Source organism: Spermophilus citellus, assembly GCF_964194105.1.
Source record: "Spermophilus citellus genome assembly, chromosome: 11".
Taxonomy (NCBI): Eukaryota; Metazoa; Chordata; class Mammalia; order Rodentia; family Sciuridae; genus Spermophilus; species Spermophilus citellus.
In genome coordinates this window covers 43,207,219-43,230,312 of record NC_138192.1, presented here as the reverse complement: position 1 = coordinate 43,230,312, position 23,094 = coordinate 43,207,219, and the positions used below count along the sequence as shown (strand labels likewise).

Here is a 23,094-nt window from a genome sequence, read left to right as displayed (position 1 = left end):
TCTACTGGAGATAATTTGCAGAGTGAATAATGGGCTGGGAAGAGAAAAGGGAAAAAGAACAGATGGCAGAAGAGGGGTCAATGTTTTTTAATTGGAGCCTTGGAACAATGAAAGAAAGCTCGAGAGGGGGCATCCAGGTCTGAGGACTATATTTCTGCTTTGTTTTTAGTCCAGAAGTGTCCTGGTAAGCTTCCACAGAGCTGTCTGTGGGCAACACTGTGTCTCTGCACTGGCTCCAGTGGGACAAGCTTGAAGGAATATCTGGCAGATTAAACAGATGACAGAAGCTTATTCCATCTTAAACATTCCATTTGCTCTTTGTCTCTTGTGGCTCCGGACAAGGAAAACAACTGAGTCAAAGATTCTAAGCCGAATGAATCTTGGATTCCAAATCTTTAGATATCAACCACCATTTCTGCAGGCATAGCATGTTATAGTATCATTATTGGTTTCCAGTCTGTGGTGAACACAGAAAAGCAGCAGAAGCAGCACTGATAGGGTAAAGTTCGTATGAGAATTCTCAATGCTTAGAATAAGAGTGCACAGCCTGCAGCGAGTCCCAGCACACAGACGCAGAAGACAATGAAAAAACTGTACCTTGGCATGCATATTATTTGTGATAAAGCAAAATGATTTTATACACCTCTCATTAAAGTTAGAGCCCATCTACCAGTAAGGATGGAAAATGGAGATTTTCCCCTTTATTATTATATATGATCTAGGACATGTCATGGTATGGATTTTAGTGCATTACCTAAATTAATTTGTTTGAGACAATAAGACTTCAACAACTGTCATAGCTTCTTTGTTTCAAAATGCCTTTTCCTATGGAATTTTTAGGTTCTTAGGTGCTGTGATTAAGGAGGACACTGTATTAGAGGAGAAAGAAATCCCTCAAGCCCTACTACATAAGCATGTATCTATTGTGATGTCACATAGAGAAACCTCTACCAAATTTCCTATCTCTCTCTCCTTCCTTCCTTCCTTCCTTCCTTCCTTCCTTCCTTCCTTCCTTCCCTCCCTCCCTCCCTTCCTCTCTCCCTAACTTCTCTCCCTAACTTCTCTCCCTAACATCTCTCTGGCTCTTTCTCTTTCTCTGTCTTTCATAGTCCTGGGGATAAAACCTAGGGCCTTCTACATGCTAGGCATGCATCCTACCACTGAACTACACCTTCAACTCTCAAATTTCTTTTTAGAAGTTTTTCTTTATAGAAATTTGAGAGTGGCAAGGGTGGTGGGTATCAAGTATGCATCTACAAATGCATCATATCCACGTGCACTTTACCCATCAGCATTTTTAAGGCTAATTCTCTTTCAGATTTCTCTAATTATAACATTCTAGGACTGTCTCAAAGATGAAGTAATAAAAACAAAATATGATCCCATTTTAATTCCTCTGAAAGGTGTCCTGGCGTCATTCAACAAGCGCTGAGGACTGCTCCTCATGTCTGCCTGTCACTGACCTGATGTAAAACCAGGAAGCCAGTGACCATGAGCTGATTTTCTAGCGACTTCCAAATAGCTGACAGCCACGAACCTCAGATGATGCCTGATTGAAGGGTGTCTGACAGTCACACATAGATAATTGTTATAGTAACTAATCTCTTAGGTAATAAAACATTTCCTACTTTCCCATTCCTTTCTACTATTTTTTAACCATGAACAAAAAGAACATACCAAAAGAACAATGTAATGACTAGGAAAAAATGGAATGATTTCAAGGATCTCCAACTTTCTCCATTTATTTTCTTGCTGGTATTTTTCTCCCCCCTCCCCACTCATATCCTCCACATTTCTTTGTAAATATAAGTATAAACATAATAGATTATATACACATATATATTAAAAATGCATGTAAATATAAACATATATGCATATATGTGCACTTTAAAAGTGTATAAAAATAAGAAATGATTGAATTCTTAGATTTCTGCCAGTGGACTCAGAGTTTCTTTAGAGGAGGGATTAAAACATGAAGTTGGAGACTGTTGACATTCCAGAGTTTTGCAATGTCTAATGCATGAGCCTGTGCACCCCAGACTCTGTAGAATTCAAAACTACATTTAGTTTTTGCCCCTCAGTGATTCTGAAGGAACTCAAGCAGGATCACAGGATAGAAAGGGAGAATGAGGCGATCTCCAGCTCACGCTGACAAGTCAGTAGAAATAACAAGAAGATCACTTGCTGCCGTCGTAACATGCTTGGACACCTTGTAGGCACAAAATCATTTCCCTGGAGGGAAAACTCCATTCTTTATTTTTCCCAAGAGGGATTACAGGCAGGTGGTCCTGCCAGGTTTCAGAAAGACTTTAAAAACCAACATTCTCTCTGCTTTAAGGGAAGCATTTTAAAATAGCTAACTCTTAGACTTGAATAGCAATCGTCGAGGCTCATACTCTCTCCTGTCTGTGATTACTTAGTGCTGAGAGAAAATCATTTCTCCCCACTCTGGGCCCTATGAAACAGGAATGGAGCCTCATTTATTCCAATGTTCTCCTAACAATTCCCAAATCCTGAGAGCCACCACCACCTTTAGGTGAGAGCTTCCATTGCTTCAGCCCTTACCTTGGGCTCCAAAGACTGAGCCTCTGAGGAAAAAAAAAAAAAAAAAAAAACCAACACAACTGTAGTTTGGGGAAAAAAAAATACCCACCCTGGTTATCTGATGCTCTCAAGATGTCACTAGCACCCTCCCTCCCTCCCACAATTGCAGACTTCTAGATTCCTGTCACTTTTCTTCTACACTATGGCTGTTCTCAGACCCATCCCAGTTCTCCTTATCTCCTATAGCAGCTCAAGGATTTGCTCTCAAGGGCAATGGTTTACCTTGACTAGTGTGGTACAAAAGGCAGCTGGCTTTTCTTCTCAGAGATAAACTTGTGCTTCCGTCCAAACTTCTTTGGAGGAAATGAACTAAGCATGACTAGTATTTGGTGGGACTGTGGACTGAATTACAGGGAACCCAAGTCCTTGTGCTGGTTTGGCCATTATTAAATCACCACAGTATTTTTATGAAGCATCACATCATCATGGAGCCTAAATGCTAATGCAAGATAGGTGGTTTATTAGTTCCCTAGAACTGCCATATCAAAGTACAGCAGATTGGGTGGTTTCAAATGGCAGATATGGCCAGGTGTGGTGGCACACACCTATAATCCCAGTAGCTCAGGAGGCTGAGACTGGAAGATCACAAGTTCAAAGCCAGCCTCAGCAAAGCTGGGTGCTGAGCAACTCAGTGCAACCCTGTCTCTAAATAAAGTAAAATTGGGCTGGGGATATGGCTCAGTGGTTGAGTGCCCCTGAATTCAATCCCCAGCATCCTCCCCCACAAATAAAATAAAGTGGCAGATATGTATCATCTCAGAATTCTATAGGCTGGAAATCTAAAATCAAGTTTTCAGTGGGGCTGTGTTCATTCCAAAGACTCTAGAGGAGGATTGTTCTCATTTCTCTTTCCTAGCTTTTGGTGAGTGACAGCAATTGGGAACCTGTGGCTTGTAAGGAATCATTCCCAATGTCTGGTGCCATCTTCATCTGGTATTCTCTTTTCGTCTTCTGTGTCTTTATATCCTCACATAGCACTCTCCTCTCTCAGTATGTTTGTGACCAAATATCCCTCTTTTCATAAAAATGCCAGTTATTGGAATATACCCTATTCTAGTATGATCTCATCTTACCTTGATTACATCTGCAATGACCCCATTCCCAAATATTGTCACAAGCCTACACAACAGGCATTAGAATGGAAATATATCCTTTGGGGGACACAATTCAACCTGCAACCGGTAGTGTCTAATGAATGATGGATAAAAGTACAATTTCAGGAAATTTAAACAGCAAGGTAATAAGGGTCAATGAGGAAAAAAGCTGGTGTAAAGCCTTCTTGGAGTAAGACAGAAGATATGACAGAAAGTTGTGAGTTTCCCAGATGATTTACAGGGACTAGTTCTGAGTTTTGTGGAAAATAAAAACTGGAAAGAAAAAAAAAACTTAAAGTAATAATTTTATACAGAGGTTTGGTGAAAATTTGGGCTTAAGTGACTAAAGATGCAAAACAAAATTAGGAAAAGGAGAAAATGAAGATTCTCTACATTTCAGTAGCGGAACAATGGAACAAAACAAAGGGGATGATACATTTAATAAACATCTATTTAATATTCATTATAATTTAATGTTCATCATAATTAAGTCTGGACCCCAGAATTGCTTCTACTTTTTTGTAGTGTCCCTGAGCAAGCCACCTCTCCCCATCTCCATTTTCAGTCTGTGAGGCTGCCTGCAGCAGTACCTCTCCAAACTTGGAGACTTGGACTTGGTCACTGGAGTCCTTTCTCCTATCAGTTAATAGCTCAGAAAGGAGCACATGCCACAAAGCAGCCAGAGATAGTCATTTCCAGGACTCTTCCTGAACTACTGGGAAGATATTTCTTACTAGTTATTTATTATCTAAAATGAAAAGCATGCTGACCTTCACTCTATGAAGACAGCCTGCCTTAAACTGAACCCATACAGAGAGAAGTAGAAAAGAGATGGAGAAACAGAGAATCATGAAGGTAAAGAAAGAACAAGAGGAAGAGACTGAGACCCACTGATCTGGTTTACACTGTTAGATGCAGCCCTGTTGTCCCTTCTATGTTTAGCTATATGAGCTAACAAGCCTCTAATTTTGGCCTAAGTCAGTGTGAATTGGATTTCTATCCTTTATAGCCAAAGGCACTCTAAGTAATATAAAGCCCGCTTGACCCAGTGCAAGTTCTACATCTTTGAAGACAAAGGAAGTAGGACTCCATGTGGCAAAACACCAACAGCCATAGCTGAAGTGGTGGAGCCTCAGACCAGCCTTGCATGGTTTTCTAGATGGTGACAGTAAACAGGTGTGGCACAGGTGGGACACAGAAGCACTGAGTCTAAGAACATGAAAGTCTCCCTGAGGAGTCTCATAATCAACTGCAAAAGACTCACAAAGATCAGATTATGTATGTGTAAACCACATAGGTCTAGACATTAATGACAATTTGATCTTATCTGCCCATAAATTAAAGTAGCCTGGGGGACATTCCAGTTGCAAGTCAAAGAAAGTAGCAGGAGCTTCCCCTCCCCAGGTTCCATTGAGACCCATACTTCCATTCTTTGATAAAGGAATAAAAGTCAGCTTCTTCTTGCCTAAGATGCAACACCTGTACTCCTCTTCTGCCTTCAAGGTGTCAGAATTAAGTGAGGAGCCTTGGAACATGGGCTTGTTACGATGTGAATTGATCCATATAATCAATAAGTTACTAATACTGGTTGTGTAAAGCAATTGATGTAGTAAAACTACCTGATCACTTGTAACAGTTACCTCCTTGCTGGAGCAACAAGAATGGAGTCACTATGGCTATACAAGCAAACAGATGTGGCCATAGGGACTCCATCTCAGGTATTCTAGACTCTATCTTAGTTTTTCTGTTATTGCTCCTGTGACGAGACAGCTGCAGGACCCATTTCTGAGAAAACAAAATGAAAACTGTTTTCTGCATATATATATATATATATATCTTCTATACTTTGTACCCCACAAGATTTACTCAACCCAGGATATGGTGGTCTTAGTGACCTCGATAACTTTAACATAGATTGTCGCCCCACTAACCACCCGCTCGACAGTTTTCTAGCACCTGCTGGAACCCAAGATGCAGTTAATTGAATTGTTCTTTTTAGCTTTTGTAACTTGCTTGCTTGCTAACTGAAAAATTCCATAGGATGGGGTTTTCCTCCTTAAATAGCAAATTTCCCTCAGAGGAAGGCTGCTATTCTTTCAGAGAGCCACTTGTACACTGATAGACTCGGCCCCTGGCCAGGTATGATTGGCAAAATTGGTGAAACAAAAATCCTTCAAATTATTGCAAATTTGGACTTGGTGTGTTTTCTGAGCAATCTCCCCACAACAGGCTGTAAACTCTGGTAATGCACGTGTGTGTCGGGGATCACTGCAGAAATGATTGAAATGGGGGGTTTCAAATGAATGTAGCATAAAGCTGTGTAGGGATCAGGGAACACCAGGACTGCGGAACCAAGCCCTGTGCTCCTTTTTTGCATATAAAATACTCAGTATTACTGTTTTCAAACAGCCTGGAATATCCTGTATCACATTTCTCTGAGTAAAGGGCATATTTCGTCTTAACACCAGAATTTAAGGGAACACAATATCAATAGAAACCAAAACATCAATGAAAGGAAGGACAAGATGTTTATGAAAATGGAGAAGGAAGATGGACATGTACAATTTAATCAAAACTAAAGAAAACTAGACTACAAAGATCCAAAAAATCAAGCTTTCACAAAAGGTTTGAAGATTTTATTTTAAACATCAGGACAATATCGAAAAGTGTACAACATACATAATGCTTCTTTTAAGAATCTAAAAAATCTAAAATGTTAAATATGGAAGTCTAAAAATGAATATTAATCAAAACAGTTGGATTCTGATATGATTACAGAAATCTCATCTAATTCCCTCAGTGTAACCATTTCATTCATCATATTTCATTCATATATATATGAATGAAATATATATCCACTTTAACTTATATCCAATTGAATGACAGTCACTTCATCAGCTGTGAGCCTAACTGGAAAGTTGATCAAGGTCAGATTCTATGCTTCATAGAAATGTCCCCAGTTACCTCCCTGAATGCTGTTAGGCTTGAGCTAGTTATCTAAATTTTAGAAACAAATATTGTCTTAAGCAGGCTTAATCAGCTACTTAGCTAGCAGAATAAATGTGTGTACACTGGAAGTAAATGAAGCACACACAAGCAAAGCACTCACCTTTTCTCCCCTGAGGATCACGGCAGTTTTCATGGAGGCACAGGCCCCAGGCTGACCAGGAGGATACTATGCAGTCTGTAGAGCAAGGAACACTGCAAAGCTGAGAGGCCGTGGGGGCAGGTCCCAAACACAATGCATTTTCCACAGGTCTAAAGACTGAAGGACAAAAAAATAATGGCCCATGTCACACATTCTGGATATCCTTAATATTGCTCCTCTCTTTACCTGTATTTTTTTCTACTTTGCTCACATTTGCTCCATGGTAATAAAAAAAGTATATACAAACTAAATATTAACACCCTCCCATATACATTATTAGCATCTGGGGCGAAGAAAGGAAAAGAAGACAGGAACAGAGGGCAAGCACTTGAGATTCCTGCATTACAGAATACTTCCTGGGAATGCAAGAGAGCACTGGAAATACCATAGACACAAATTATCCAGAGCTATGATTTAAAACAAAATTAAATGGCTTTGTGAAGTTTCAAGATGAGTCTATCTGGACTATATAAATGACTGGGTCACTGTGAAAAAAATCAAAATCGAACCCCTGAGGAGGAGAGTTTAGCATAACCAATCTACTGCTGTGACTCCCTGGAGGGGTGGAACTGGTGAAGAAAGAGAAGAAAAATGGTTCTTAGAATAGGAAGAAAAATCAGGCTGTGTGACTGCAGACCTGGCCACTGGAAATCAGTTTCATTAGTGAGGCTGCCCAGAGGTGCAGGGCTCCTCCTAGGGAAGGACAAAACTAGGATCTCTCAGCTCTTTCTAATGTGCAACTGCATCCATTCTGGGCCAAGAATCTGGTCCCTTCAGGATGCAGTGAGCATCTGTCCACAGTGCTTTTTACCAAGCATCCTCTGTATGGACACCCATTCTGAATAACTTGAGAAAGCCCAGATGAAGGAGAATACCATTCCCATCTTTGGGCACATTATAATAGAGTTGGGGCCCTTGAAAATGATAAGCAATGAATAGCCAAACACAGAATGAACTACTTTTGCATAAAGTAATTCCCATGTTAAGAATATTTGGGATGATTCTGAGTTTGTGAGTAAACGACTTAAGTCCAGAAGGTTTTATCTTATAGAGTGGCTTGTACTATGCCTAAATGTTTTCCATGTCATTTCCACCTAGAAGAGTGGATTATAAATACCTCAAAGGTGGAAACTAGCATGAGATGATCAGGTGGTAAATCATACCTTCTACTCTGTGCCCTTGCCCTTTCCATGTGTGTAAGAGTCAAATCTGGTAAAGGTGGCAATCAATCACAGCTCTGGCCAGCAGAATTTCGAACAAATACCAAACTAACAGCAAAATCAAAACACTGTGATGAAAAAGTTACAACCTGTGGGGAAAATGTCTTTCTAATGAACAATGAGGCAGCTTGAGTTACTCACAAAGGTGAAAGAAACAATGAGGTTGTGGGGGGGAAATACTGTTTTGTTTGCAATTAATTATTTTTTAAAGTTTACCAAAAGGATTTGACCCGACTTAATATGAAAGCAAAGGCAAAGCAAGATTACCAATATAAATGTTAGAATTTACATGCCATGTGGAGAGAGGACAGACATTAGGGGAAAGCAAAAGGCAGTTACCTAGGAGGTGGAGGACAGGAGGTGATGAAACAATGACTGTTCTGGAAATGACTATGGGGTACAGAGGCTGCAGTGGCCAGAACTGATACATAAGAGGATGAACGATCATGCCTAAGGAAGAACCTGAGAGATGGTTGAAGAGTTTATGATTATCTCCTGCTGAGTAAGGAAGATAAATTACGCAAGACAGTTATTCCTTGAGTAAAGCCATTCAATTCCAGCCATCTAAAGCAGACATTCTTGGGTGGTATCCTCTCAGCCTAAAAGAATAAGTCAAGTAGCACATTGGCAGAGATGTTATGGTTTTAAATGTCCACCCAGTGCTCACTTATTGAAGGCTTGGTCCTTAGCTCATGGCACTACTGGGAAGGGGTGAACTTTAGAATGTAAGATCTACTTAGAGGATGTTAGGTCACTGGGGGCATGCTCTTTTCTTCCTGGTTGACATGAGATTAGTGGCTTTGTTATCAGTATGTACTCCCCGCCATGATGTTCTGCCTCATAGCAGACCCAATGTCAAAGGGTCAAGCAACCAAGAACTGAACCTTCTCAAAGTGTACCAAAATAAATCTTTCCTCCCTTTAAGTTGATTATGTCAGGTACTTTGTCATGGTGATGTAAATCTGATTTAAAAATAGAACCTTGATACAGAGGGAAAAGGAAGTTGGACTCATCAGCTGAGAAATCTAGTTGTTTAATAAACATTTACTAGGCCCATCAGACTCTGGTTATAACCACTATAACATGTTAAATTACTTAATCTGAATAACTTCTATCTGAGATATATAGTTATTATCTCTGGTTTTTAAATGAAGAATCTGAAGAACTGAAATGTTAGCTCACTTTTCCACATTCCCAGCTAGTGAATGGTGGGGTTGGGATTTGGATCAAGGCAGTTGAGCTCCAGAGTCTGCGCTCTTTTTTGTTGCGGGGGGAGGGGGTTTACTGGGGATTGAACTCAGGGGCACTTGACCACTGAGCCACATCCCCAGCCCCTATTTTGTATTTTATTTAGAAATAGGCTCTCCCTGAGTTGCTTAGTGACTTGTTTTTGCTAAGGCTGGGTTTGAACTTGCGATCTTCCTACCTCAGCCACCCAAGCCACTAGGATTACAGGCATGCACCACTGTGACTGGTGAGTTTGTGTTTTTAACAATGTGACTTACTATGTGACTTCCTCATTGGTCATTCAACCTACATTACTTAAGTGCCTACAGTACACTTCTTTAGGTAGCCCCAAACTAACCTAGTTCTTGCTCATCCTTTCTTGATTATAGTTCTTAAGTAAAGATATAGAATAGGCTAGGGTGAAACATCCTGAAATAAAAGGGAGCTGGCCAGAACAATCCATACTCTATTCCAGTTGCCCTAGAACAATAATATGTTCTTCAAAATGTTAGCCCAAAATGTCATGTATCTCACAGCATATCAAACTCAGCATGGGCCACTTTCGAGCATCCTTCATCTGCCACTCAAGGCGGACATGCACAATTGAGAATACATCCATGTGGGTGGCTTCCTGCACCTCGCAGACGGGCTTATAATAAATCTTAGGTTTCTATTATTCCTTGCTGTCTACCTATGAGTAATAAATCTGCTTCTGCAATGAGTTTCATAAGAGTCAGTTTTGTTTCACTGGTCTCAGAAAAGTTAGTAACCAGTGACCTGCTTTATACCATATGTTAACAGTTAGTTAGCTGCTGAATCCACAATACTGAGTAAAACAAAGTCCTTGTCTGAGTGGAGCCCACACATGAGTTGTTACCAATACTCACGTGAGTCCAGGAGACCCAACAGGATGAGAAAGCTCTACTGCTGCCCCTTTACCTTTCCATGGCTTTCTCCCTTCAACATCAGACAAATTTAAGTGTCTGCCGAACTACCCAAACCTCTGAGCTCCAAGACCTAGGAGCCAGCTGCCTCTACAACCTCTGCCTTTGAGGATGGACCCTGCAGTTGAAACTATTCAATGCACCAGAGAGACCAACTACCAAGCACACAATAGACTCATACTCAATCTCATTTTAGTCCCCCAGAGTGTCTGAGAAGGAAAGACTTCCAGGAAGCAGTAGATCTGGAAAAACATCCGAGGAACATGTCTTGAAGCTGCATTTGTTGAGGACACTGTGTCTACACTGAGAGCGTGCTTATTCCACTTATTTTTTGGAGGAAAATTGAGGAATATTAGGGACTATGGAGTTAAGTTTCTCTCTGGTGATGAAGGCTTAGCTGTCAATTCTACTAATTGACAGCTAAAATTGGACATCCAGTAGAATTGGACATTGCAGCTAAGGATATTCCTAAGATTTGAAAATAGGGAATGACTCTATATGCTGAGAAAAAACAGGAAGGGGTATCCCTGGGGACTACCAAATGACAGATTAGAGGCACAGGGGTAGAAGGGAAGCCATTTGTCAGAGCAGTCCTGTCTTTTCAGCACCTGCTGCATTGATGGACTGTGGATCTCAATCCATATCAATAAATTTCTTAGTTCCTGGTGATATGTCTAAGATGCTTCCTACAGACACTGAATCAATGTGCTGGGGTCAAACTATCTTTATTACAGACCCTTGTCCCATCTCTGCTTCAAGCTACATTTGCTCTAGAAATAAATCATGAGTAAGTCACAAAGCACTTACCAGGGTCATATTTCCCTCTACCTAGGGGGTTATCTTGCAGAGAAAAGTGACTATGAGGTCTTTCTACACCTATTGACTGCTAGCTCTGGGAGGGAACTTCAGAGCTAATTCAGTTTAACTATTCAATTTTACTGAAAAACTAAGTTTCAAAGACTTGGGGTAGCTTCCCCATGTTCAGCACATCTATAACAAAGCAAGACCTGAGCCATGCCCCAAGTAGCCAACTCACCTCCACCTGTCTTTGGTTTTCCTTCCATAATATGATGGCTTCAGACAGGACATGTGAGGTCATCTGTACCATGGATAATTAGTTTAGGAATTACAATGACTACAACCAAAGGTATCCAGTGAGATGACAGGTCTAAGGAATCCATGAATCATATAGATCTAATTTAATCTGTCAAACAACATCTAAATCCTTCTACATTGCTGGTGTAAAACTCCCACTCTTTCCCAGACCTGCCCCACTAAAGAGAGAGACCAAAATTTGCTCTGCTTCCTATGAGAGTTAAACCTTTTTACTCATGGCTATTCATGTTTTGTTAAAACTACCTCAGTGGGTGGATAGGGTCTGGGTATTCCCCAGTCACTAGGAGTTGGATATTCTACACAGTGTACTCTTTATTGAGTCTTCATTTCCCCTTGGCAAAATGCCAGTCATAATATTTGTTGTAAGAATTTCTGGGGTTCTATTCAGCTGCATTCTGTTCTATGAAACTTTATTAATAGCTTTATTTCTGTTAATTCTGTCTTTTCTGAAATGTTCATCATCACTAGCAATTAGATAAATGAAAATCAAAACCACTCTAAGATTTCATCTCACTCCAGTCAGAATGGCAGCTATTATGCATACAAACAACAATAAGTATTGGCGAAGATGTGGGGGAAAAGGTACACTTATACACTGCTGGTGGGACTGCAAATTGGTGCAGTCAATATAGAAAGCAGTGTGGAAATTCCTTGATAAACTGGGAATGGAACCACCATTTGACCCAGCTATCCCTCTCCTCAGACTATACCCAAAGGACTTAAAAACAGCATACTACAAGGACACAGCCACATCAATGTTTATAGCAGCACAATTCACAATAGCTAAACTGTCCAACCAACCCAGATGCCTTTCAATAGATGAATAGATTTAAAAAAAAGATGTGGCATATATACACAATGGAATATTACTTAGCAATAAAAGAGAATAAGATCATAGCACTTGCAGGTAAATAAATGGAATTAGAGAAGATAATACGAAGTGAAGTTAGCTAATCCTCCCCCCCCAAAAAAAATGCTGAATGTTTTCTTTGATATAAGGAGGCTGATTCATAGTGGAATAGGGAGCTAGAGCATGGGAGGAATAGAGGAACTCTAGATAGGGCAGAAGGATTGGAGTAAAAGGGAAGGGGCATGGGGTTATTAACGATGGTGGAATGTGATGATCATTATTATCCAAAGTACAGGTATGAAGACACGAATTGGTGTGAATATACTGTGTATACAACCAGAGATATGGAAAACCTGTGCTCTATATGTATAATAAGAATTGTAATGTATTCTGTTGTCATATATAAATAATAAATAAATAAATAAATAATTCTGTCTTTTCTGATGCAACGAATCCCTGTTCAATAAGCACACCTACTGAGGGCAGGTCTGTGATATACACCTTTCTCCAGATTATACGCCTTTCTGACCCTGTCTCCTTGAAGCCTTCTATTATTCCTGCACTGACCACCTGCTGGACTAGGTAAGCAATTATTTGAGTTCTCATAGGCTATCTAGATTTTGTAGACAGCAATGTCCCTTCCCTTAGAGATTTCTTATGGTCAAAAAGTATTAAACTACTAAAATAACTCATCACTTGAATAAATTCAGATTACTACATAGCAGCATCTTTCTAAATGCTAAGAAATATATTTTAATATTATAAGTGATTGCACATCTGCCATAGTCATTAATATTTTGGATATTTTAGGGGCTAGCCTGGAATTTTTCATTTGCAATAAAAAATGATTAAATTGACCTGTCTTACAAGAAACGTTGAAGTCTGGTACTAATGATTGCAAAGTCACCTTAAATAATGAACGACTCAAAGAATGTTAATTAACAAGGGGCAAAATATGCTAGGTAGGTGATATGTTCGACATTGGAAATATATAATACTATTCTTAATCCTAGAAATGAACAAAGTTCATGATTTTCAAGGACAAGGTGATTTCAGATGAGCACACAAATTCAAACAAACTGAATTGTAATTAAGAAGAAAAATGCCTGTTGTGATCATTAGCACTATTGCAACTGTAAAGATAAATGAGAAGCTTCACATTTTATTCTTTGAAATTAAATCAAGCTCTAATCCAAACTAATTTGCATTAACAAAGTTAAGTTGCCAAAGATTCAATAAGAGGATACCATTCCCACCCCTACTGATCGACATTTTGTAAGATCTAATTTTTAACTCCTCAAAAAGATATTCAAATAAAACTGGACAGTATTATTATTTAGTTAATTTTAATTAATACTGACATATCACTTTTTTAGTTTATACATAATGAGTCATATTTGCTTAAAGCAAAAATAGTTATTAGAGGAGTCAAGGGCACTTTCTTATTTCTTGGTATATCTATTACTGAATGAAAAATCAAGTCAGTCTTTCAAAATTCAGAAAGCGTTTGAGGTAATTCTGTCATAATGGAACTCATATTTCCTTCAGGACAGGAAGAAATTTCTTAAAGATGGTTGAGGAATTAGTCACAAGATACTGATTCCAACCCTCACTCCCAGCATTTTCAAGGAGATAGGAATGAAAAGAAATAAAGGTAATGACACTTCTTGGGAGCCCCCAAAACCTGTATTACTTTGCCCATTTTCTATACTAGCAAGACCTAAATAATTCTACAAATAAAACCTATTTTCAGTTGACTTCCTATAAGATATTTGATTTCATGAGTAACACCAACCTCCACAAAGAATTTAGACAAAGGAGTTATATTCATTTCAATTTTCCAAATCAAATCCAGGCACGATAAGCCCCAAAGAAAATTCTCACTCAAGGACTCAGGACGCCCTCCTTCCATGGACTCCCTGAGAAACAACCATAATAGAAGCAGCAATTGCTCAAATTTAATTCAAAACTAATGAAAGCGCCTACTTATGTAAAAATGCTGCTTTCTAAATGATTTTTGAGAAACAATATTGTCTCTGACATATTCATTTAGGGAGTACACTGACTTGGCAGAAACTCAATCCACCTACTGCTAAAATAAATAGGCCTCTTCTACAGACTGAAGGAGTCAACTGGGTGAAAGGGAAAGATAAATAATATTACAATTTTAACCATAAAGCTATTTTCCTTCACAAAGCTTCATGCATTATTTCAGTTGCCTTTTGCCACAGGGATTTGCAAATACTGTATCATTCTTTTAACTTAGTGGATAAAATAAAAGCCAATCTGTCTTCTAGCACTTATAGTCAGCTTAAAGAATTAAATCTCAACTCATCCTATTACACTTAATAAAACTTAATTTTAGCCATATTGTGACTCTCTTGGCAAAGTAATGCACAGTACAATTTGGCAGGATGCGTGTGTGCACAGCAGATTTAATACCTAAAAATAATTCCTGCAATTAGAAATAATTATGTGAAATTTGGATACATTTCAAAAAGTTTCCAAATTTCATTCATATCATATAGCCAATTAGAAAATGCCTATTGACTAGTGAATTCCCTGCGCTACCAAGTACCAACATTATAGGCAAAGATGGAAAAACAATGTTTACAATTAAAAAAAAAGTCCAAATAAATGAAATATGCATGCAATTTTACAAAGCAATTAAACTCAACAGCCAACAATTAGATAATTAAATAAGAAATATTGTAACATTAAGTCCTATATTTATCTATTTCTATTAGAGATTCTCCCTTCTGGTTCTCTTTTGAAAAGTTCCTCTGGATTGCTTCATGGACCTTCAGCTAAGGGCTAAAAGGAGGATAAGGAGAGGATGGGAAGAATAACAGCTGACCTAAATGGCATCTTTTATACTGGACAAAGTTAAAAATACCATTATTGATGAGAGTGAAGGGAAGGGAGGTAAGTGAGAGATGGGGAAGTGGTCAGGGCAAAGAGAAAAGGTGGAAAGGCAGAAAAGCAGGTAAAAGAACAGAGTTATCTTCAGAGACATCAATGGCAGAAATATGTAATGTCAGGGAAGTGTAGCTTTTAAAGTGTTTTAGACCAAGATTCCTTTTTATACCCAGTGCTTTGAAAGCTCGAATTCATTTTCCACAGGAACAATGACAAGAGCTAAATGAGAGCCAGTCTTCCCAGGAATGAACAAAATACCTATTTAACTGATTAATGTTAATAATAACAGCTAATAAACACTGACAATGCACTTGGTGCTAGGCACGGTGCTATGTACTTAAATTCAATTTCTCTAATCGTCACAGACACTCTAAGGTAACTACAATTATCATTTCATTGTAGAGGCAATGACTGATAATAAATTATTTGTCAAAAATGACAAGGACAATAAGTGACAAACACAGGTCCAGGGCTCTTAATAACCTATATCCTTTAGTATTATACTATACAATGGCTTTGTATTTGCAATAAAGATCATGATAGAAAAAACTCCAGTTATAGCAATAATTAGGAAAAAATAAACATTGTATCTACTTCTAATTTGTGTGTATGTGCGTGTATGTGCATGTGTGTGTGTGTGTGTGTGTGTTATCACGGATTAAATCCAGAGCACTCTGCCATTGAGTTATATCCCCACTCTTTTTTATTTTTAATTTTGAGACAGACTCTGCTAAGTTCCCCAGGCTGACCTCAAACTCATGATCCTTCTGCCTGAGAATACTGAGTATTTGGGATTACAGGCATGTAAAACCTCACCCCACTCCAAAAAATTTTTGAAATGTGGTAAAACAAACATTGAAAAATATCAACAGTAAATGCCAAATCTCAGGAGTATGTTGTTAAAGGAAGATGAGGATCTAGATGGATATTTTTGTTGTGATTCTGAAAGTTACTTACAGTTTTTCCTAATAATTTAGGAAAGAGTAGAGGTAACTGGCTTATAACTGTTCTTCTCATTTTAAATGGGAAATAAGATTGATCAAATCATATTATGTGCATGTACAGATATGTCATAATAAATCCCACTTTTATGTACAGTTATACTGTACCAATAAACAATGAAATATTTTTAAGAATGAAATAAAATTTAGTTTTAGGACAATTCCTAATGATAAAAATCCATTACAAGCCTCTCCCTTTACACTAAAGTCTCGCTGAAAGTGCCAATTACCAAACAAACCAATTAAGGCACCACTGAAGCTAGGGAAGGGGTGATACCTAGTTTCAAAACTCACCTTTCACCAGACACAGATCTTATCGCTTGCATAAATTTTTTTCCCATCATCACCTGAGAATGGACAGAAGTGACAGTAATATGTCCCTAAGACCAATAGGCAGAAACTGCAATGAAGAATGGATAGTTTTTAAAAAATACAAAAAAACATGGTTTAGGTAAGAAATCCACATTCTTGATCAACACTGTCCCCCAAGAACACCACCACAAATCCTAAAGCTTAAAGTTCTTCCTAAGGGGTGGCAGGGGGCTGGAGGCTGGGTAGAAGAGACATGCAATGATTACTTTAAAAGTCCAGAAAGAACTGAGTCTCTACAGTAAATATGTACACAAACCTTTTTTTTTTAAAAGAGGGGAAACAGAAAACCTCACTGTACCTGATGTTCTTGTTGGCATGTGTTACTTTAAATTTGCAAATCAATTTGGACTGAACAAGTTAATTCAACTTCAAAGGAAGGCTCATGAGATTCACCAGTAGGGACAGGAACAAGGGCTTTCTTCAACAATTTTCAAAATGAAGAATAATTTATTCTTTAGAATGAGGAACTACATAATAAATTTTTTATCTGAAAAGGTGTAGTTTTTAGAAAAATTACAAACCAAAGCCCCTACTTTGCAAAAATAGATGAAAGCTACTTCCTCTGGGCCCGTTCATTTATTATAAGCCTTCCTTTGTATAGCTCTTCAGTATGTCAAGGCCAATACTGGCAACTCTCAACCCATCTACAACAATGTAACCTAATATGGAACCAAGAGAGAATGGTGGTTCAGAATGAGGCAGAGTACAAGAATTCATGGTTTTTCAAAATATTTATGATTAGCAAGTTGGAGAGTCAATCCTCTGAATAATTTATAATGTATAATTTTAAAAGGCCAATTGGCAAAATACTTTAATTAAAACCCCATTATACACAGAGTCTGCTACTACCTGTGTGAACCCAACAAATCTCTGAGCAACAGAGCTTCAATAAAATAAATAGATTAGACCATACAGTGCTTCTTACCTTTGTTTCATTATCTAGTCCCAAAGGAGTCTTTATAAACATTTTTCCATAATAATCTCTCCCTGCCTCCTGACATGTTTACAATACAGATATACTTTATATCTGCATATAAAAAAGTATACTTATGCTTTAAATATAAAAGGTGTAAGATTTTATTTCACCTTAAAAATCAATTTTTGTCTCTTTGGGGATGATATCTTTCCCCCACTGAGAAAGAATGGGCTGAAACACATATAGAATGCTTTATATGCTAAGCAATTTACAAATAGAATCTGATTTAGTTAATAAAACAACTCTATGAGAAGAGTACAAATAGTATCTCCAGTTTCCAATAAAAAAACTAAAGTTTAAAAATTCTATTCAAATTTCTATAATTTGTAAATGGCAGAGGTAAGACTCGAACCCAGAGAGAGTGAGGTCAGTTTCTCTCTCTATCTCCTTATCCTTCAAGCTAGGGATGGGAAGCTCTGGGATTTCATTGCACATTTCCATGAGAATAGGCTGAAAGCATCCTTTTAATTTGACTATGGTGTTTCTCAATAGCTGTGTTTTGCTTGAAGTTAGAATCTACTGATATTTTCACTGTAATGAGCAGGAGACAGAACATTAACTGGTAAGATATGGTATTTTCTGGTAGAATTCTGATGCACATGGAGAATAAGGCTAATAAATAACTATTAGGCTGCAGAATTTTATGGATTTTTTTAGCTTAAGTAGCTGTCATGTTACAAAAAGCTATCTTGCGAAGTTGCAGACTCTAACTTTGTATATATCAAAGCAAAAATTATTTAAATTTTAAAATGTTGTAAGTATCTCTTAAAATCTTAATTTTGGAGAGAAAGCATAAAAATAATGAAAGAATAATAATTATTTTATTTCAAACTGCACTTAGATAATTTTATATTAAAGCATAATGAATGTATTTATAAGTTCTCAAATTCAAGTAAGCATTAATTCTGCCAGTGTTATTTACCCTTTTTTAAAAGGGCAGGTGAATTGAACTTTTCAAGGTAATGCAGACCTTTTATAACATAAAAAGTGATACAGCTGCAGCTACCATTTTATTATTTTTTTTTTAAATTGTGGTACTCTCAACAACTATTTTTTTTTGTTCAAACAAATGTAGCTCAAAAATTAGATACGCTTATTATACCTCATAATTGGAATGGGGGGACCCTGAATAGTAGTCTTGTATCAGATAATTTTCAGGCCTTTGTCAGATCAAGATCTCTACAATAAAGAACTCTGCTCAAATGAAAGTCAGGGAGATTTCTGGGTCTCCCTGTGAGGGATACAGATGATCAAGCACCTCATCTGAGAGCCTCTGTCCAAAACCATCTTGCCTCCAATCCAGTCCTGCAGAATCCAAACACAACATGGACTCCTATTGAACCATTCATGCTGTTTAACAATGTCTATCTTGAAAATAAGACAGAACCACATCCTGTCAGCCAACATGCAAGAGCCAATCTTGGCTTCTTAACATCATCAAGAAATCATATCAGTCACTTTCATCTAGATTGTTTTATCCATAATACTAAATAACCTGACATCTACTGCTATATTTTTCAAGGAAAAGGATGTAGTTAAAGCTTATCTGATTGACGCTTGCTTGGCACAAGAAGCTTTATGTCTCAAAGAGTAACAATTAGATCCTAAAGAAAGTGGTAGCCTCCCTGGAACATCTTTCCCCATAGGAATGTGCTACCTTTTAGAATCTTAGAAAGAAAAAGATCATCATTCCATCTTATGAAATATCCTATTGTTACAGCTGAGAAACTCAAGGCATTTAGTGGTCATACGACTTGTCTGGGATCAACAGCTAGTGTAAGAAATAGTCTCAACCTCCCTATCCAGATGCTTATTAGTTCATACATTCATACTGCCTTTTGTTCAAAACATATTAAAATTGAAATGTTAATTTATCCTAGAGTACCCCAATTCAGCCTATACTTCACATACACTCAGGGCATATTTTATCTTGCAGATAATGATGTTCTCCATGAAACAGCACTTCTTCCCTTCCCAATTAGGGTGCAAAAACTGTTTTTAGGACTGGTTCATTTACTTCTACCAGAGAATCATTATTAGCATGTTTTCAGCTAGTCAAGTGCCTATGACCAAGAAAAAAATTACTTGCTTTTTTTAAAGTAAACAGTTTAAAATAAACATTATATCTATGGTGAAATGCTATGTACACTATGTAGATAGTTAGACAGTAACATATACATTGAAGCAGATCCCCCTATAACACAGGAACTCTCTCTTGCTCATCTTGTGAAATCCAGCTCATTCCAATTCTGACAAGCAGATAGTCAGCACTCAAAAAATAATGAATTTAATATGGTCATCTGAATTCATAATCCTAATTCAGATAGCTAAAACAAAATGGAGGGGGAAGGGAAATGTGACAGCAAAGATGTGATGCACAACTGAAAGAATATGAAAATGACTGAAAATCCACACAGACAGGGTACCACTCATGGTGGTACAGGTTGGGCCTATAAAACATTACCAAGGCACAGGGACAATCAGAGGTTGAAATCCAGCCCACTCTCTTCTTGCCAAGCTGTGATGGCTAGTTTGTGTCCATCTCTTTCTAATGCTTCGACCAAGAGGGAACACTTTTTCTAATTCAACTAGAGACTCACGTATGCAGCCACAGGCCATGTCCATTTCAAGGTCAGATTGGTTTAAAAGTACCATCTGAAAATTAGAAGGCACCCATATAGGCATGCATTTCTGAGTTCAGACTTGTTTTAAAATTAATCCAGAACTTTGAAAAGTATAATTATCTTAATATATATGAATATATCAGAGAGATGTAACACCACCAAATCATATGACTAGGCAAAAAAAAAAAAAAAAAAAAAAATCCCTGGTGGGTTAGAGAGAGGCTGCATTCTGTGTCACTCCGTGACCTGGAATTCAAGCAATAGGAATTCTGTTTCTCTGCAAGTTATTAGAGGACCCCACACAGTTGCTCCCTGTCAGCTGTTCATTTGTGCAGGACCCTGGGCTGTGCCTGAGCAGGACCCCCAGCATCAGTGCTTGCGCAGGATCCCAGACCACATACTCATGCAGGAATCATGATTCCATTTTATGAAATATCCTATTGTTAGAGCCACCACTCCCATACAGGACACCCAGTCACTGCTCATACACAGGACCTCCAGCCACCACTCCCAAGTTGACCCCCATCTACCAACATAGGGCTCCCTTGGCCGCCTCCATCTTGGGACACTGCCGTCACTACCACAGTCCCCTACACGTGGTCACCTGTACCTAGGGACACAGGATAGGGTCTGGAGACAACCACCAGCCACAACACTGCGTACTACAGAGCTGCATCTCTGAACATGCCACCCAATGCCACCACCTGGCCTGACCTGACCCGACAACCCATCTCTGAAAGCAGCCACCTCCATCTTGGGACACCTTTGTCGCCATCTTTAGCTGGGCAACTCCCAGCTTGGGACACCAGCTGTGGCCTAGAAGCAGTATCAAGGTACCTATAGTCTCCAACTCTATCCTCTCCCCCCGGCAACCACTAACCTGGCCCAGCCAGTCCTGAACTACCCAATACAAAACAGCTCTCCATGACAGGTGCACCGTAGCCCCCAGAGCACAGCCCACAAGACCTCTGGAGAGAGAGGTTCCTGATTGGGAAGCAGAAAGGGAAGGGGTGATTGAGATATAATTTAGAGACTAAATTAAAGATCAGGAATTGTGAGGTCTACAGGTGATAAAGGAGATAAGACCAGGTGCCAACATCCATAAGCGGGCCTCAAAGGAGATCCTTGGACCAACACTCTGATCCTAATAACCTTCACCATCCTGAGGGTGGAGATACCAGCAAACAACAGACAAGCCCACCTATTGGATGAGAAGGAAAGCAGCAAAGATACTGAACTCCAATAAAAACAATTATATTTTCCTTATATTTCCTTATATTTTCCTTCAAATATTTTTTTTTTCTCTCTTCCTGCCCTCGCATCCCCAATACTTGTGAAACCAAGTACTTTTCAAGAATTAGGCTACTGAGGACTGGGTTGTCTGAATAGTACATTACAGTTGTGTTGTATATGCTTTTATCTCCTATTTGTACATAACTTATTTTTCTTAATTTTTATGTTTGTTTTTATACTTGTCTCCCGAAAATCACTTTCTTTTCTCCTGTACTAGCCAACTTCTTTAGATTCCTCTTTCACACTTCCTAAGATCTAATAACTCTATATCCTCATCTTCTACACCCTTAACATACCATCCTACACCTCATCCCTGGTTCTGTTTGTCCACCATCAGAAACTGTGGTCCCTTTTTCAAACCTATTGTTTATATAGTAGATGATAACTGAACTCATCATTTCCATAATATTGTGACAAAACGGTAAATGTCTTAATAGCAGCAATTTGGTTTAAGGCTGTATATTGTTTGTGATAGGATCTGTTAATATTGATTTCCCCCTTAAAGGGGAGGTATTGAAACCCTGCAGGGACACTATAAGCCTATAGAGTAAAAACTGTAACACCCCATATTTGCAGTACTAGAAGGGAAGACACATGAACAACATGAAAAAACAAGAAAAGGAAGTGTCCCAAACAAACCAAAATACTGCATTATTAGAATCCATGGCAAGCACAGAAGAAATGACAGAGAAGGAGTTCAGGATACACATAATTAAAATGTTCTGTGAATTAAAGAATGATATAAGAAAGCAAATAGAGGCAACAAAAGATCATTTTGATAAAGAGCTACATAAGCAAGTACAGGAACCAAAGATTTCTTCAATAAGAATATAGAGGCTCTGAAAAAAAAAAAAAAAAACAACAAAAACAGAATGCCTTGAAATGAAGGAAACAATAAAACAAAAACTCAATAGAAAGCATCACCAACGGATTAGATCACTTGGAAGACAGCACCTCAGACAATGAAGACAAAATATATAATATCAAAAATAAAGTTGACCACACAGTGAAGATGGTAAGAAACCATGAGCAGAATATTCAAGAATTAAGGGACAATATAAAAAGATCAAATTTAAGAATTATTGAGATAGAGGAAGGCATAGAGTTACAAACCAAAGGAATGAACAATCTATGCATTGAAATAATATCAGAAATTTTACAAACATGAAGAATGAATTGAAAAATCAAATACAAGAGGCTTACAGGACACCAAATGTACAAAATCACAACAGATCTATGCCAAGGCACATTATAATGAAAATGCCAGGCATACAGAATAAGGAGTGAATTTTAAAAGCCACAGGAGAAAGAAATCAGATTACATATAGTGGGAAAGAAATAAGGATCTCTGCAGATTTCTCAGCCCAGACAGTGAAAGCTGTAATAACGTATACCAAGCTATGAAAGAAAAATGGATGTCAACCAAGAATTTTATATCCAGAAAAATTAACCTTTAGATTTAATAATGAAATAAAAGCCTTCATTATAAACAAAAGTTAAAAGAATTTGCAACTAACCTGCACTACAGAGCATCCTGAGCAAAATATTCCATGAGGAAGAAATGAAAAACAACAATGAAAATCAGTAAATGGAGGTATTACAGTAAAGGAAAAACTAATCAAAGGAAAAACCAAGTGAAGTTAAATACCAAAAATAAACAAAAATGACTGGAAATACAAATCATGTCTCAATAATTCCCCTACATG

At 38.1% G+C, this 23,094-nt stretch overlaps 1 protein-coding gene across 1 annotated transcript in view; it reads right to left on the bottom strand.

Moving 5' to 3' along the window:
• THSD7B (thrombospondin type 1 domain containing 7B) overlaps positions 1 to 23,094 on the bottom strand; it is a gene marked incomplete at its 3' end in the record, with an annotated part of 851,308 nt that overhangs the window by 472,549 nt on the left and 355,665 nt on the right. Inside the window, exon 6 of the mRNA XM_081262010.1 lies at positions 6,808 to 6,963. Coding sequence (XP_081118136.1) covers positions 6,808 to 6,963 — 156 coding nt within the window. The remainder of the gene's footprint in view (positions 1 to 6,807; positions 6,964 to 23,094) is intronic.